The sequence below is a fragment of the Anser anser genome, assembly GCF_964211835.1.
Source record: "Anser anser genome assembly, chromosome: 6".
In the NCBI taxonomy this organism is placed as follows: Eukaryota; Metazoa; Chordata; class Aves; order Anseriformes; family Anatidae; genus Anser; species Anser anser.
In genome coordinates, this window is record NC_139726.1 from 15,325,952 (window position 1) to 15,343,867 (window position 17,916).

General features: G+C 41.8%; 1 protein-coding gene across 1 annotated transcript in view; it reads left to right on the top strand.

Moving 5' to 3' along the window:
* Window positions 1–17,916, top strand: part of PDIA5 (protein disulfide isomerase family A member 5) — a 99,116-nt gene that overhangs the window by 34,176 nt on the left and 47,024 nt on the right. Inside the window, exons 6-11 of the mRNA XM_083842024.1 lie at window positions 640–732; window positions 2,012–2,072; window positions 5,827–5,894; window positions 10,069–10,160; window positions 10,264–10,335; window positions 15,240–15,376. Of these exons, the coding sequence (XP_083698150.1) occupies window positions 640–732; window positions 2,012–2,072; window positions 5,827–5,894; window positions 10,069–10,160; window positions 10,264–10,335; window positions 15,240–15,376 (523 nt within the window). The remainder of the gene's footprint in view (window positions 1–639; window positions 733–2,011; window positions 2,073–5,826; window positions 5,895–10,068; window positions 10,161–10,263; window positions 10,336–15,239; window positions 15,377–17,916) is intronic.

Here is a 17,916-nt window from a genome sequence, read left to right on the forward strand (position 1 = left end):
CAGAACCATAGGGTCTCATATTTCCTGCTTCTCTTGTCATGTTTGCTTGTAACACTCCTACTTAAAAATCCACTGACTGCGGTTTCTAGGTAAACGGGTCATAGGGGAAACTACTGGTGGATTATTTTTCCTCTGACCAAATGAGCAATTTGATCTATAAGTTTGGAGTTCATTACTTTTGTTCAGTGTGCCCTCCAGCTGGTCCTATTGGATGCAAAAGTTGCTCAGATGCAGTGAAGGGCATGGAAACCTGACCTCTACATAAAGAGAAATCTCTTATACTCAGCCATGGTGTAGCTGTGGAAGTATTACAGATCTAGTACCATTGAAAGAGTTCTCTGAAGGATCCTTGAAGCTTCTGTCTGTATGTTGGTCCACCTCCACGTGTTTTCCCCAGTTTTACAGTGTAAGCAGGCACTGGTAAGCTGGCATATCAGTTCTGAGGAAGGTACACAACAGTACGTCACTTGGTTCTGCAATAGGAGATTTGTTTTCATCTCCACTATAGCAGATGAGTGTAAAAATGGAAAAACAAAGGCCCTAATTGGATAGGTTTCACATGACAGCATGGATTTGAGATTGGAGTCTGATGGTTCTCATTCATTTTGCTTTAAAAGCTTTTTTTTCTTTTTATTACAGTCCATGGTAGCCTTTCTCAAGGATCCAGAAGGTGCGCCACTGTGGGAGGAGGATCCCGAAGCCAAAGATATTGTGCACATCGACAGTGAAAAGGTACGTCAGCTGGAGAAATGTTCTGTATGTTTTATAAATATATGGAACGTGAGGAGTGTGCGTGGTTGTTTAAACTCTTAGTGAAGCACCATTATATCTTTTGGAAGGGAAGATTAAAGCACCCAAACTGTGACGTGACAAAGTCTGTGTTTTGTAATAACCACAGAGCAAGGTCTCCTGCTTCCCTCCTTCCTCTGCCCTGTGTGTGGTCATAATATTAGTCTGTCAGCTAAACAGCAAGCATTAAAGCATTGTGGATGTTGGGGTGGAAGAGACCTGTTTGTCTCAGGAAGCGTAGCAGCTTCCAAGATGCAGTTGCTGCAGGAGGCAAGTAGGAGGTAAAATGCTATTCTTACAACTGCAGGTTGTCAAAGTTAAAGCTTAGATTCTCTCATGTGCCTGAGGTCATCTCAGGAAGTCTTTGCAGCAGGTAGGAACAGGCTCCAGATCCGGAGTGATTTAACCTTGTACAGTAATCATCCACCGTGGCAAGTGGGAAAGCAGCAAATAAGATAAAACTACCTTAAAAAGCCAGTGCCACCACAGAGCTCCCCATGATTTTCTCTCTAATATGATCAGCTTGGTCTTTTATATTAGTTTTCTAGCCTATTGATTTTTAAAACTTTAATTGATTGGACCCTCACTGGTATTTCGTAAAGGGCCTTTTCAATTTTCTAGCTTTCATTTTTAATATTAGAAACAGTTATTTTGACATTAGATTTTTGTAGGGAGATTAATTTTTAATGTTCACCTTCTGTACTCTATTATAAGTCTTCCAAGGGTTGTGTTCAATTTGAAAACTTCATCTCATTTCTCCACCATGCTGGTACTGAAAAATCTATTCTCATGGCCTCTCATAGCCCTGACCAGGTTTCATAGTGTGGAAACTGAACTTTAGTTTATTATTGAGTCTGACTTCTTGAGTTAGAATACATTTTTTGGATGGATCAAGGAAGAAAATGTTTCCAGTCACAGGTTCTGAACTGAAAATTGATCAAGCAGTACAATTTCCACATCTTAACACCAAAGATACTAGTCTTCAATATTTAGCGGATATTTGTGTCTATGAGAAGTTTTGCCAGCTCCTTTCAAGTTACAGTTGAGCAAGCAGAAGAAACTGTGGTGTTGTCCGTTAGGAAGTATGACCCTTCTATTCCCTCAGATAAATGACCCCATGTTCTATTAATATGTATACTGACTTAAAAGTTTTAACACTAGTCATAGTAAGAGATGCCATTTTGTATAAGTTTGTTTTTACTTTATTTGGTTCGTTCGCTAGGAATTGCGAAGGCTTCTGAAGAAGGAAGACAAACCCGTTCTAATGATGTTCTATGCCCCGTGTAAGTAATCCAGCATGTCCTTTCGCTTCTTGTTCCCTTCTTCACTGAGAGATGTCCAAGGCTGAGTGGAAGCCCCACCTGTGCTTTACTAATGCCATCTTGTCCCATCTTTATCATTGAAATCCATGTGGTGGGTTAGCTTATGTAATTTCTTTACCTGTTGTCCTTTCTACATTTGCATTGTGGTAGAAGCATGATACGCTGAGCACGTTAGTGTTAATGCAGCTTTCTGAGGGGGTGTAGTCCCTCAGTGCTTCTAGCTGGAAGTGCAAATGAGCATTGTACGTGCTTTTTTCTTTTGCGCTTTGGGCCATGGCGTAAGACAAGTGGTTACACACAAACAGAAGATCTCTAGAGGAGGCCATGGAGTTGAAAGAAGCTCTATTTGTCCTCAGTAACTGGATGCAGAGGGAACTACAGTGCAGTGGTCAAGAGCAGGAATACTTTTCCTGCTCCATCCAGGAGGCACCCTAGGTGTTTCTGTTGTCACTGGTAGGAGTATCCTGAATACAAATGGAGTTTAATTGGTGGGGTGGCAGGAAGGAAAGAGAAGAACACATTGGAGTCGCTGCATTTCTTTTGTGACCTTGGCACTGCATTGCTCTGATCTTGTCATTGTATTGACTGCTTCTTCCTTAATTTTACAAATTTACAACTGCTTCTTCGCATTTTGTGGTGACAGGCATATGAGAGGCTTTCCAGTTCTTGAAAACAAAATATTGTTGTGCTGGAGTTGTTGCTCAGCTGGAAAGCAGGGCAGCCATGAGAAAGGAATGAATGTGTGACCTAAGCTGGAAAAGCCTCCCGGCGCTGTCCTGGTTGTGAAATTGATGCGAGGCATTGCTACCAATTTGCTGTTTGTTTCTCTTTTAAAATGAGCATCCCGTGGCAGGATTATCTGCTGTTTGAGTGTATTTTCTCTGGTAATTATTGCCTGAAACACCATTCTACCTTTTTTAGTCTCATCTGTGTAGAACCAAGACGGCCAGAATTGCCCAAGACTTAGCTTGATGCATCACTCAGAGGATGTTTTTTCCTTAATTAAATTAGCAGCAGCGCGGTGCCTTCACGCTCCGCAGCAGGCCGGGCCTGCGCGGCCTGGCCTGGCGTGTGGTGAGTGCCAGCGGCTGCGGCCGCCGCGGTGTCGGCGGGGGGCGATACGCCCGCTCCGCCTGCAAATCGCCCCCTCGGGGAGCGTCCCGCTGCGGAGAGCTGTCGCGGTTTACCTGTATCTTGAATAATTGTTTTCTCGCAACTGAGTCTCTTCCTGAAATGTGCCTTATCTAGCCCTTCGTTTTCTTTGAACCGTTCCCCCAGAAGCCCTCCTCCTTCCAGTTTCTCTTCTTTTGAAGTGGCAAAACACCTGCTAGTCTTCAGTGCTGTAATACTTTTTGCTGATTTCTAAACTGCTGTGAAGGAAGCCTACTTGTAAGGTTTTTTTTCCCCCCTCTGACTTCACGATTCTTAACTCCCTCATCTTTTATTTAACACATGAGACCTTCTGATTTGGTTCTTATCCAATTTTTCTTTTCTTACTCCTGCTCCACTTACTTGAGACAGAATACATCCAGCAGTTGTATTAAAATACAGACTTTGGGAAGCTGGAGTTGCAGGTTGCTGTCTTCTGACATGGGCGTTAATGTTCATACCTGGGAGCAGCAAATCCAGGCCGGTTACTAAAGGGAGTTCTTCATTTCCTTGCTCGTGAGGGGTGAGGTGGAGGGTCTTTGGCAGGAGAGGATGTTGGAGCCTTTGTCTAGGAAAGCATGGGGAAGACGGCTGCATTCTTTCTCAGCTTGGCTGGAAGCAGAGGGTTTAGATTCATTGTGGCAGATTCATAGGAAATGGGCTCTTTCATTACGTACTATTGCAGAGGGAGATGAAAGCGACGGCAAACTTAAATGTAGTTCCTTTAATATTTCAGGAATGCCTGGTCTGGGTGAAACGACTCAGAGTAAAAGCATGCCTTTTCCTTAGAAGATATTACCTGCCATTTGGAGACCATTCACTGTACTTTTGGACTTTATATTATAAGTCAGACAGCACTAAATATGAAAAATTAGGTATACTTACAGGCATTCAGATTTACTTATAGTTAACTCTGCCAAAGAAGGCTCCTGCAGAAGATGGTCCGCATTTGGCAACAAAAAGGAGCTGTTTAAAATGTCATTGAAAACAGGGGTTTAAAAATTGAAGTGTTACCTAGTGGAAAAATTAGTACGTGTTTAATTAAAAATCTCACTTTTGAGTCAGAATACAAGAAAAAAGAATGGAAGAAAAAGGAGTTGAGTTACTCTTGTATGCCTGCATGGGAACGTATATGGCTTGACAGTCCTGAACAGTGTAGTGCAGAAGTTAATGGGTAGGAGAGGTCCCACTGCAGTGGGTTTGGGAGCAAGGAGTTCAAGGCAGCGGCAGGGCTGGGATGGGAGTGGAAGGATGGTGGGGTGGTTGGTGGCTGTGGGACGAGGCTGGTATGCCTCTGTAGTCCGGGGGAGAGTCCAGGGAGTGGTTAGAGGTTCAGGAGGAGAAGTGAGGGAGATCACTAGTTTGGGGCCTGCTAAAGACAACTGAAGTAGAGGATCCAGAAGATGGTGTTAACAGCTTGTATCTTTTGATGCCGTTCCAGTGGTTTGGATGAAGTTGAGAGTTCAGTGGGCCTCAAATGAGTGGTCTGTGCCCACCAAGAAACCATCATCTGACACAGCACTAATTTAACAGCCTCACTGACAATTTGAGTGGAGAGATCAAAGGTGGAAAGACCACAGAAACGAGCTCTCTTTCCTCTGATTAAAGAATGTTCCTCTCAGGCACGCTGACGTGGTCCTAAACCAGTGGTTGCAAAATATGTTCCTCCTTTATGGAAGATGCTTTCAAAACCCTTCTCTCTTTACCGGAAGAAAAGTATTGACTGCTGTCCCATGGTGGACCGTGAGTCTCTGTACTAAGTGTCTGAAGTGCATGGCTGCAGCCTCCTTTCTTTCATGCTGTCTGCAGTCCCTCCCTTCCCAGTGTGCGTGCACATATTTTACTTGGCAAGGGTGAAACCTGCTGCTTACAAGGTGATTTATTGCTAATCTGCTTAGCACTCGAGCATCATCAGACAGCTCTTAGTGTGCTCCAGCTATGCATGTAGTCTTCCTCGCTCACTATTTGTCTTTTCCTCAGCATATAAAGTTCTTGTATATTACAGGGGCTGTTGGTTCTCCTGAGTTATCGCCTTCTCTATTAACAGAGGATGGCTTAACTTTTGATGTCTGCTTAACGTGTTTAGGAGATGTCTCAAATGAGTTTCAAAGACCTGTTAAACTGAGATGAATCTGAAGTGCACCCCCCATCTCCCCCCTGATTAAAGACCGTATTCTGACTTTCTTAGTCACTAGAGTGCCCGTTCAAAATGCACAAAGCTTTTTGGTTTGGCTTGATGAGCATAACATCTTTCATCTTGCATTCCACTGTGAGCTCAGCCCAGAGCCTTAGGAACGTAAAATGGTGTTACTCTTTCCAAAACTAGGAAAAGAAATGAATATGAAGCTGAGCAGCATGAAAAAATAGCAAAAATAGCTGTATATAACAAGATGTAGCAGCCTTAGAAAATAATAATATAATAATTACTTAGAATAAATAAGGAATTTCATTAAAAAAAATATTGTATATAAAAACATGTATTGTGATATGCTTTGGAACATAGGTCCTGTAGAAGAGTCTGAATGGAGTTGTTGGCATGTTACTGACACAATTTCTTTTTTATCAGGGTGTGGTGTTTGTAAGAGAATGATGCCGTCTTATCAGCAGGCAGCCACAGAACTGAAGGGTAAATATGTAAGTGAGAAGATAAGATTTATATAAAAAAAAAAAACGAATCTTTTTTTTAAGAAAATCCTTTTAACAATTTATTTTTTGAATATTTAAAAACACAAATATTTATTGAAGTGGGTAATTTTTAAGCAAGCTGAAACAAAGCCAAAAATGAATGATGCTGTTCCACATTCGTTCAGGATTATCTCCTTTTTTTGCTATTACTAAAACTTAGCATAATGAGGCATTTACTCACTTGCCCTTTATATCTAGTATGTGGTTTTTGTCAGGGAAAAGTGGGCTCTGACACTGCTTTATCTAGCTTCTATTTGGTGAGTTTATAGTCTTCTTAAGCTCGTTTTTGTAAAGATAAAGAAATATTTGCCATTGTGGGTTTGATCACCTTTTGGCTTGATGTTTCATAGACAAGTATGGATGCCCGTCTGAGTAATAATTAATCCACTTGCTCAGTGGAGAATCACAGTGTCATGGGAGGGGGATTACTGTACGTTGCCTTGATCATCCTCCTAACAAGTAAGCATAAGCGTTACATGTGTAGGCATTGCTATAGCTTTGTCAACAAAGTTAGCATTTATACCAGGCTAAAATGAAAGCAAGTTTTGATCCTAATAAAATCAATTTGCAGCAGCTGCAATAACTTGGTTCCCTGTTTGTACTAATAGGGCATATTGATCTCTCTAAGCAAGATGAAGATGTTTTTCAAGTCATGTTTTTGTAATACACTATGTATAATTTATATAATACCAATAATACTTGAGTGACACAGAAATGGGATTGTTGTTCCATGGCTCTGGCTGGATTTGATCTGATTTTACCTGTTGAATCACTTGGGTTATAAGTTAGTTTCCTCAGGAGAGGCAGCATGTGATGAGGAAAAGATGAAGTACTGTAGTACATCGCTGGGGTGGCTCTGGTCAGTGCATCTCATGAGCACTGATAGCACTTGGACGCCCCCATGTTTTCCCAGCTAGTTGTTTTTCAAGGTGTTTCCTCTAAATTTTTCTCTAATTCCTTGTTTGCTTAGGGCTGAAAGCAGTGGGAGTTGTTCAGATTTCAAGGGTTTACAATGTCCTAAATAAGGTGTTTTCAAGAGTGCTTCCATACAGCCAGGCAGCATTCAAATTCCTCTCCCTTCTGTGGAGGGTGTGCTGTTTTCTGGGGGACTGCACTCCTGTCCTGCACAGCAGGTCCATCACAAGGCGTGGGGTGGACAGGAATTTGAAGCATAAAGAAACACCTACACACATACTGCCAGAGAGAGGGCATGCTGCAAAACACTATTTTCCTGCAATTATCCCTTGTCCACATGTAGTTCTGTTTTTATTAAATTCAAACCAGAGAATTTAAACTCCAGATCTGTTCTAGTTTGATAATTTCCAAGAAAGAAAGGAAAGAGTTTAGGTAGACTTAGGCTAATCCTGCGCAGCTCAGGGGTCTGACACCGGTCAGAGGTGCTTTTTTGCACTTGTAGTGTTTTTAGTGCAGGTTTATTTCAGAGGAAAGTCCAGTTATGCCACTGTCACCAGTGTCTTTCACAAATATCTATCTGTTCATCTAAATCTGACCTAGTTAGCTTCCTGAGTGGGACGTGTACACGGTTTGCCATTTCTAAAATTAACTCTGCTGTACCCATCGTAAATTGTCCATGGGGTGCCTGAGAGCAATGTTGACCTCCAGATCAGGCATTGCTGGAAAGTTTGATTGTTTTGGATGAGCTGAAGGTTTGGCATTTTAATCAGACCTGTCGTTAGCTGTCAGGATGTGCCAGGGTTAAAAGTGATTACGGCTATTATATAGCAGGAAAATGAAATACAGTATTGCCTATTTAGTAGGTCATAAAAATGAAAAGGTGAACTGTATCTGTCGTTGGTTGCTACAATCTTTTGGAACTGGTCCCATCTTGCTGTAGTTGCTGAGAGGAAGACTGTATGGTTCAGTATTATGTTAAGTTTAGGGTTTTCTATTCCATTAACCCTAGCACAAAAGAAAAAGAGTGGCTCCAAATCAGAAGAGAATGGTTTATTTTATCCTTGGCACAAGAGATTCCCCTAGTTCTGCTCCATCAAGGAGCAAGATGTGAGGGTCACAGGAGAACGGAAGTCAGAAGCCTAGAAGATATGACCAGCTAGCAAAGGTTCAAAGTTGATTTAGATACAGGTAGCTTGGTGGGGAGCGGGTGAAGTGTTGAAATATGTCAAATGTCACTGCAGAGGTGAAAGAAATTAACTGATCTTCGCGTTTACTGTGGATATTGCAAGAGGTAATGGACCTCAATTGAAGTCAGGGTCATTCAGTCATTTGCTAAAAGACAATTAGCTAAACATCTGGCAGAAGAAGCTTAGGTATAGAGGGAGGATCCTGACTTTGGGTAGAAGGTATATTTTGGTGGTCCCTGTTAGCCTTAATGGTACCTGATTGTGTGACTGTAGGCCAGCTAAAGCAGTAACTTCTGTTTTTAAAAATGAAACCTATTGTAATAGACTTTTGGTCATTCATGCGTCATACAGTGTATGAACACCAGAATGAATTCACGTTCTTGACTCAGATCAATACTGCAATCTGGCTGAAGATGTAGCAGGGTTTCTGAAATGGCTGGAAATGCTCATGTAGAACCTAGGAAATCTTTTGAAAGTTCTTGGCAAATATTAAATCTGGTAGGCTGGTGTAAAGGGGGGAATTAATGAAGCCAGTTCTCACTGTATAAAGCGACTGCTGCATCTTGATCCTATTGAATTTACCTATCCTCAAGAGGTGACATAAAGGATAAGGGAAGGGGAGAATTGGGCCTTAGTATCTCATATGAATGAAGTCAATCTGGTTGATAGAATTACAAGGAAAATTCAAAGTAAGAGATGTGACCAGCCAGTATAAATCTTATTTCTGTACTCCTCTCTCTGAGGTAGCTTTCCTTTATCCTTTCTCAGGATAGGTGAGAGAAAACAAAGCATCTTCTTGTGACTTTCCAGCACACTATTAGAAATGGTTGACCTTCAAACATGGATTTTGTACTTCAAGATTTATTTCGTGCTGGCTCCGAGCACATTTGGTTGGTCTATGCAGTTTGCTGCAGTCAGGAACCTGGTATTAAATTCTGATATGATATTTCAGCTGGAAGGAGAAAATCCTGTTTTTGGAGGGGGAAGGAGGAGGTGTTAGGATTAAAACCCTGCTGCTAAAATGATCTAAGCTGTCAATGCCATTAAAACTAAGTTAATCTTGAAGTTGTATCTCAGCAACTGGCTGGCTGAAGGTTTGACTGCAGAACAACCTCAGTGTGAATCTCAAACCCACAGAAACTCAGAGTTAGTCCTATCTTCAAAATTTCAGGTCAAAAGTCTTTGAAAAAAATCTTTGAAAGACAGTTGGAGTGGGCACAGGAGCCCGGAGCTTGAAGCTTGGGGTGGATTGCTGGTGTGGAGGGTGGGTTGGGACAGAGGTAAAGAAAGGGAAGGGAAGCTTTCTGTTTCACTTACCAGCCTGAAAAGTTGCTGTGCTCCCATGCCTGTCTTTCAATATCTGTAAGAACAGGCTGTTTCAACTGTCATTACACCATACCAATCAGGTAAGTTAACGTATTAAAAGTATATAAATGCCACGTGGCATTTCCTGGGCTCATGGAGCATGTTTTACATCGAAGTAATGCTGATTTTTTCCCCCTTGCCATTCAGTAAGCACGCTTTTGAACTGGGATAGTCAGTGCTTGGTCAGGTGGACTTTCTGGACATCAGCTGAGACTGTAAACCAAAAAATGTGGATAGAACTCTTTGTGTCCTTGTTAATGTTCGCATGTGAACTAAGGCGTATACTTGCATAAGAAGAAAGAATTCTAGTTGGACTTGTGCTCTCTTTGCAGATTTGTATTTTAAACTACTAGCGAGATTCGGAGAATTCCCTTTTGTTATTTCTGTTAGGGGGTGAATAAAAGGAAACGGAGATGCTGCGAGAGCAAGGAGTACATGACAGGCTGAATGGTGTGTGCTTTCTGTGGGCTATTGCTCTGTTTTTCCTTGGTCAAAATCAGAAACGCTTCATTGCCTTTTATGAAGTCACCCTTGCTTTACAGCAGTATGAGTGAAATCAGAATCTGCACAGAGTTTAGCTGTCTTTACTGCTCTTTAAAAGTCATGATGTTGCTACTGTATTGTAAGAATCAATATAATTATGCTCTTTTTTTCAGGTTCTTGCGGGGATGAATGTTTACTCTGCTGAATTTGAAAGGATAAAGGAAGAATACAATGTCCGTGGATATCCTACAATCTGCTACTTTGAGTCAGTTATGTTTTGCTACTATTTAAGAAATCATACACTCAACTATAATTGCATGTTCTTATCTTCATGGCAAGCACTAAACCTTGTTTTGTTGCTTTAACAGGAAAGGAAAGTTCCTGTTCCACTTTGAGAACTATGGTGCTACCGCAGCAGATATAGCAGAGTGGCTGAAAAAGTAAGGCACTGAACTTCCTACACTCCACCTTTTATGTACCTTTCATTATTTACAGAATGTAATGGTTTAGGATCAGCCATCTCTCCCTCATTCCCTCTGCTCAAAAGAGCAAACAAAACTACCCCTCTGAGACAGGCTAAACTAGCACAGAGAGATTGCATGCTAAAAAAACAAACGTTAGGCATGCCTTGCGTTTTACAATTGCATTTCATATGTAATAAGGTACTGACTATGGACCAAAATTAATGCAGATGCACAGATCTTGGCTTTGTTAAAAATGCCAGCTTAAATTTCCAATGATCTTAGGTGCCTAAATTTAATACCTCACAAAAGGTATGACTTCGGTTGTTCTATTTAAAGTGTATGTGCCAAATACGCAGTTCTCATTAGTTCTTTAGCCCTCAGATGGAGTATTTAGAGTGTTTTCCAATGACAAGCAATAGAAACAAGCACCTTGGATTGCTAGTCATTTTTACAAAGTTTGTTTCCTGTTATGACTTGAAGTGGTGTTGAAAGTGTCTTGTTCTGCCTAAAGACATCTGTGCGGTTGTAAATATTTTGGGGGCTGAATGAGCCTGTGGGACTAGCAGTTGAGAGAGGAGGACAGGAGAAAGTGTGTTTGTGTACACCTTTTTCTAAATAGTTGATGTTCAGCTGGTGCAAATCAGCACATTGTCAAAGCTGGTGGAGCTGTTGGAGAGAGCTGTGATTGGCCATTACCAGACTGCTGCCTTTAGCAGTAAGGCCCAGCCCTTGGCTCTTGGGTTTTGAAGAACCTTTGTAACCTTCCCTTGTTTTGTTGCAGCCGAGGAAGTAATATTTAAATGAAGTCAATGTAAGTTGCAAACCACTGTGATAATATGGCTTAGCAAAATTGGATTAAAATAAATTTTTTACTGCACCAGTGGGGCTATGCTGGGGACATGGGAAGGGTTGCAGGTAGCCCAGGGGCTTCAGCAGTAGTAGGCTAGGTGGTTCAAGACAGGGACCCACAAATGTAGTGACTGCGGTGTTCCTGTTGGCATCAGGAGGTACGAATGCTGAAAGCAAGCACTGCCCTGTGGATCAAAGAGAAGAGATCTAGGTATAGTCTTTAAGCTTCATTTAGTCCATTCAGCCTTGCAGAAATTAATGATCAAGATGGCAACTCCAGCAATGTTGAGGAGATGATCAGCCCACAGAGCAAGGCTCTGACTTCATCACCTGTACCATATTATGCTTTTCAGTTCTGCAAGGATGTCGTTATCTCTTGGCTACCATGTGTGAAACATTAGATGTTTGGGGTGAGTTTTTTCCCTGCCTGCCCACATAATATCCAGATAATCCCTGTAATATGCAGTGCCGTTCTATCAGTGCTGTGACAGCAAGTGAACACAGCTACTGGAAGCAAAGCAGAACAGCTGCAAGCTCTTTCCAATGATAATCTCTGCTAACAAGCCACAGTGGGCTTTGGCTGATAATCCAGCAGTCCAGAGCTAAAGACAGCTGTTTGTCCTCACTTAGTGCTCAGTGCATGTTTATTAGTTTCCCAAAAGATGATCTGAGTAGTAGCCTTCTTACTCCTGTTTTGTATAATAAATGCAACTTTTAAGGAAGGCAATGTCTGAGAAATTATGCATACTTAAATTTTGCCAGTAATTGATGTTGTAATTAAAACGGAATACTGTATATAGAGGGTAAATCTGCTACGTGCATAATATTGCATTACTCTGAGGAGTATAAGTAGTCAAATGGTATGGGGGGGCTTTAGGAAAGCCAAAGATGGTAATTAGATAGCTGCAGGGTGTATACTCTATATTTCAAAATAGCATAATATTAAAACTCTCACCAGATAACTCAAGCTAGAATTTAATATCACTGTTGTGATTTCCTGTGATACTGGTGTCTTGAGCAGTGCCCTCTCATTTCTGAGGAGGAATGCTGGCTCCCTTTTCTGAAAACACAAATACAACAAAACAGGCATAGGCTATGACTTAGCTAGGCACCAAGACCAAATCCTAAATTTAATACTCAGTCTCTGCCCTCCCTGAGTGTCAGGTGTAGTTCTGGGTTTCCCAGGCTGTGTTGCTTTTAATGAGAGGTGATTCTGAAGTGATGTTGGAGCGGGTGGAGGCTGCTGCCAAGACAAAGCTGCACAAGTCAGGCGGGGAGCTGCTCGGATAGGAGATGCCAATCAGCCGAGCAGGTGTGCTGAGCAGCAGGGGCATGGCACTGCCAGAGTGTCTGTGCCAAGGAGAACCAACGTGTGCTTATACTGTGCATGCACGTGCTCTTGTCCATATGTTACTGAAAGAGAATCCAGGAGACGCTGTGCCACATGAAATGACCTGTTTTTTGTGGACACAAGTTAGACACCGCAAAAGGGCAGCTGTTTTCTCTTAGCTCCCTCTTGTTGTTTTGACCTCTAAATGTTCATGGCTAAGTGCTGAAAGTGGTTTATCTGTGTTGATTTAGGGCAGGGGGCTGCGGGGTATAACAACAAAGGTTAGAATTACTTAAGCTGTGAAAAGGATGTTTTTCATATTCTTTTCCCTCAGAGCAAGAGCTACTAGTTTGGAGGGTTCCAACACCTTTTCATTTGTTAGTTGGTGAAGGCACTTCTTTCTTATGTTGAAGTGTCCTAATGCATCAGCCTACAGGTACTTAACCCCTCTTATCTTCCTAATAGGCACTGGCTACTATCTTGTGGAGTTTCAGATGTTTTTATGGGGTGATAGAGAGAAACCATCACAGTCTTACTCCAACACACAGCATTATTAACAAAGGAGATGCTATCTTGTACATACAATTCTTTTTTTAATCCATCTTCTTACACAGCTGCATCGATCTGGATGGTAGGCAAGCCAGACAGTTTCTTGCTGCCTCCAGTAGCTGCTTAGTTTGTCTCGCAGTTTTTGTGGACTTCTCTTGGGCCTTTCCTTAGCACCAACTAGCTACTGAATTAAATCAAGAACTTGCTCTCTGTTCTTAATTCAATTAGCTCTTGATATCTCTTCAAGACTTCTGTCATCCTATTTTTGGTCTTCAGGCGTTGGATGTGCCTTCTCTCAGTTTTAAATGACATTTTAGATTTTGCTTGTTGTCTCCTCCAGGCTTTGAGGTACTTCTTACCAACTCCTGTGTAGGCTAATTAGCATGCACAGCATTTTAAAGTGGGCCATTTGAATAAACATCCCGTGCCCTGCTTTACTAATTCCTTGCTGAAATAGGTCATGCCAGGCTCTGCTGAACACAGCTTTCTTCTGGTGCTCTGTGGCCAGCGTGTCCATGTTCATCATGCTCAAACTACTCGAACCAACTCCCCTACCAAATTGATTGTGTCATGGTATTTTCTGGAAAGCCTTCTTTCTGCCAGCATACCTGTGGATTATTGCTGTTTCTTACAGGCTTGGCAGCAAGCACAGTGATTCTCTGGGTAGCTTTGTGACACAGCCCCTGAATTGTCACAGCTCCGCCTGTACTGTGGGTCTCTTGAGCCATATAGGTGGTAAACTTTCATGGATGGGGACCTACCTCTTTTTCTCTTTAGGCTGCTTGGCTTCATGCAGCTCCCACCTTTGTTTGGTTTTTGGTTTGTTTATCCTATGAGCAGCATCAGAGGTGTGCATCACAGCTTTGCATACATTGCTTAATATTCTTGGATTGGACCCATTGCTTACATCAACAGAACTTGCTATCTGAATCTGTATCTCTCTACAGATTTCTTTTTATCAAACTAGGCTTTCAGCCTAGCAATGAGCAAAGCAGAATAAATGAATTATCATCCGTTTGCCATTCCTTGTTCCAGGCAGCTAACACAATAATACATTTTAATCAAAAATAGTAAATCTGCTTTCACCAGGGATGGGGCCGCATCCAGATTTGTGCTTTGCCAAAGAATTTGGGGAATTTGGGGGGATATTTGGAACTCATTACTACACCTGGCAAGGATAAAGTAGCTTCAAAGTCTGGCTCCAAATGTTCCTGTGTTTGGGTGTACTTTATGTGAACAGTGCTTTAATAAATAAAATGTCAGTTAGCATAGTTGAGTTCACATCTGCCAAAATCTCTTATAAATGTACATTGATAAAAGGAAGGAGCACTTGTGTAGTGGAATGATGAGCAATTGAACTGGTCCAGAGCAACTGAGGTTCAATTTCCAGATTTTCCAGCGTGTCTTTGAGCAGTCTCTCTGGCTCTGAGCCATCAAAGATGGTTAAGCTCATGTGCAATCACAGGGAAGTCGGTGGAGCACGTCACTTATCTTTTAGATTAAGCATGCAGTTTGAGTAGCTTTGCTGAATTAGGCCTGTGAGCCCACTGTCGCGGGAGGACACAACGATGCTTCCCCCGGTCACAGGGTTGTTCAGGGTAAAACCATGCATTCCCGGTTAAATGCCGTGGTGTACACTGCACACAGCTCACTCATGGTCCCAACATTGCCACTCCTCCTTCCTGTCAGCCCTATAATCAATGTTCTGTTGGTATTCAAGGTGACCGGTTAGATTGGCTGTTTCTACTCTCTGCTTTTTTCTTTCATTTGCAATGACTCCTGTGAACTACTAAGTGTGAGTGCTGTAAGAAAGGAAGCAACCTGCTGAGGAGGCTAAAAGAGTAATAGAAAAATACATCAGATTTTTATAATGTAATAACTAAGCGGCCTGGTTATCTCTTCATTCTGTCCTCTTCCATTTCTGATCTGTCCTTGTGAGCTCCTTGTGAATTTTTTCCTTTCTCTTCCAGTTCTGTCTGACTTCTGGCATTTATCAGTTCTGAGTGGAAGAATTACTGAAGCTGTTCAGTAGGGTTAGTGTGTCAGACCTATGTGGACGTTTGCACGAAGGTGGTTCCTTGCAATCCAACTTGCTAAAATTACTACTTAGTACCTACGAGCTGCTTTTCAGCTGTGTCTGTTTGTCTTGTAGCCCACAGGCACCTCAGCCACAGGCTCCGGAGACTCCCTGGGCAGATGAGGAAAATGTAGTTTATCACCTGACTGATGAAGACTTCGACAAGTTTATAAAAGACCATTCATCTGTGCTAGTGATGTTCCATGCACCATGTGAGTTTGCTTTTTCTATTCTGTACCCTGATCCAAATGCTTGCAAACAAAACCAATGATAATTTGCTGCGTAGTTTTCACAGAACCATAAAATCAAAGTCCAGCCTTCTCTTGTTTGCTGTGAATCTTAAACACACAAGGCATGAAATGTTTGTGAAGTTGATGGTTTAGGATAGAGTTATGCTGCTGGAAGAGGTACTTCGTAGGCTGAGTCAAAGCATAACTAAAGAGCATAATAATGCTTAAATAGTCAGAGGAGTCGTCATTTTACAAGATTACCGGCAATGTTTGGTTAGTCTTCTGTGTTATTTGCTTTCAAGCCAGAGCTCTGGTTGTTTCAGCAACTCCATTTGAGATCTGTGAGGTCACAAGTCCTTGTTCACAGCTGCAAATGCACCGCTCTTAATCACGGGGGTGACTCACTTTCACTCCTCTGCCGCAGTTCTCTGGCAGTCTAAGGGGTGATGGTCATTCAACATTGTGCTGAAGTATGCCAAAACATTATTTAAATTCAGAAAGTCCTCAGGGCCTTTGAAAACTGATACAGAGCTGGTAGTGATACTACTTACAGTTTGGCTGAGAATGAATTGGGCTGATTTTTTTTGATGAGTTGAGACTTCAGCTGGAGCAATAAAATGCAGTGGGTTGCCCTAAGGTATTTCCCTCGGAAAGCTCTTCCAGCCACATTGTCCTCCTGTATCTTGTACCCTCCAAATTAATACCTGTGTTAACTAGTTTGTTTGCTAATGATGCAACATGTTACAGCTACGTAACAGGTTCTACCAATTCTTTGTATCTTCAGTTGGAGGTTCAGGCTCAGATCTGCTGTGTTGGATGATACACAGCTTGTCTTCTCTTGCTGCTGTGTTGCCAGTTGCACTTGGATGAGATGTTTGTTTTCATGGGCATAGATTTGAAGGTTAGGGCTCTGGAGGCAGGAGGGTACGTGCTCACAGCAGAAAAAGTGAAGGTCTTGGCAAAGGCTAAAATCCTGCTTCCCTTTAAACCAGCAGGAGTCAGCACCTAAATGCTTTATTTTAAGATCTGCTCATAAGACTCACTTGGAAAACACCGTAATGAATTTCCTTTGCCTGATGAAACGTCCAGCGATTTGATCCACGGAAGCAGGTGACTGCTGTTTTGTCGTTGTGTTCACTGGATTATTTGTAGTAATGAAAGTGGGGCCGGAGATGGACGCCTGGTGTGAGAACTAAAACACAAGTAGCAGAACTGATGAAACCTGGTTTGCTAAGGAGTTACCCTTCGTTACCCAAATCCTTCCTTCCCCCAGCTTTCCGTGCACCCCCACTGTGCAAGAGACAGCACAGGCGGCTGCTCATCTGGAGCTGCGCACTTTCTGGCTTGGCAGAACAACAGCTGCCAGTCAGGAAGGTAACTGCTGAATTTCCCTTCTTCACCTCTCTGTGTGCAAGGGCTTGGGATAAGCATCCTCCCCATATAGCCCCAGATTTCTTTAAACCTACAAAGATTTATTAGCATTTGAAAGCTTGGTTGTTTTTTGAATTTGCAAATGGGCAAAGGAATTTGATAATCTGTTTGGAAGGAGGCAGAGAGGGAAGAATCAAAAGTTGGTTCTGTAGACCACATTCCTGTAGGAAGTCAGGTTAAAAATAGATAAATACATGCAGCTACATTCAAATTTTGTAGGAAATTCAAGTTAGTTTTAAATCTGAACAGGGCTCTGTTTAATTTTTGTTTTCTAATATCCTCAGAAAACACAGATAATATAATTGTAGGCATGACATGACCCATTTGGAGAGGAGGAGCCCTTGCAGCTGAGTGTGTTTTGTACGGAGGGGCATTCTGTACTAATGTACAGCAGTACTTTGGCAAATGCTGTTTTAAAAGTAAATCAGTAACTGAACTGGGCTGTTGCATTCTCCTGATAACATGTTCCAGCTGCTCGGGATTGAAACAAAGAATGTTCCTTACCAAGAAACTTAATTTTAAATGTAAAGTGAATATTTAGGGCATAGATAATGTGTAACATATTTTATTTACATTCAAGTGGTAGTGGTCTGCCTACCTGCAGAATCCAGCTTGTAAATGTGTTAAAGATCTTTGTGGCTGTAAGAATCCTCTATGGTCAACCTCAGCAGAGAGTGCAAGGCTTGCAACCAATTAATGACAGTCAGCTATCATAAACAGTTTTCTCCATGATTAAAAGATCTTCTCTAAGCACTTCTTAAATTTATTAATGGAGTCACCTTATGAATGTAAAGAGATAAATTACTCCAGTAAAAGAAGCAGTAAAAATGGAGGAAATCATTTAAAAAAAAAAAAATCATCCCTTTGTGGCTTAGGATGTGAGAGTTTCTTCTAAAAATTAGTTATTTTATTCTTTGAAACATGTACAAAACAGGCCCAGAACTCAGGATATACTTCTCTGTAACTAAGAATAAACAAGAGGATTTCAACATCGGCCTGGAATTAGCAAGGACTTATAAAGCTATGTCCCTATGCAGTGTACACGTGACTTGGAGTTTTTATAACAGGTTATAAATCTCGTGTTCATGCGA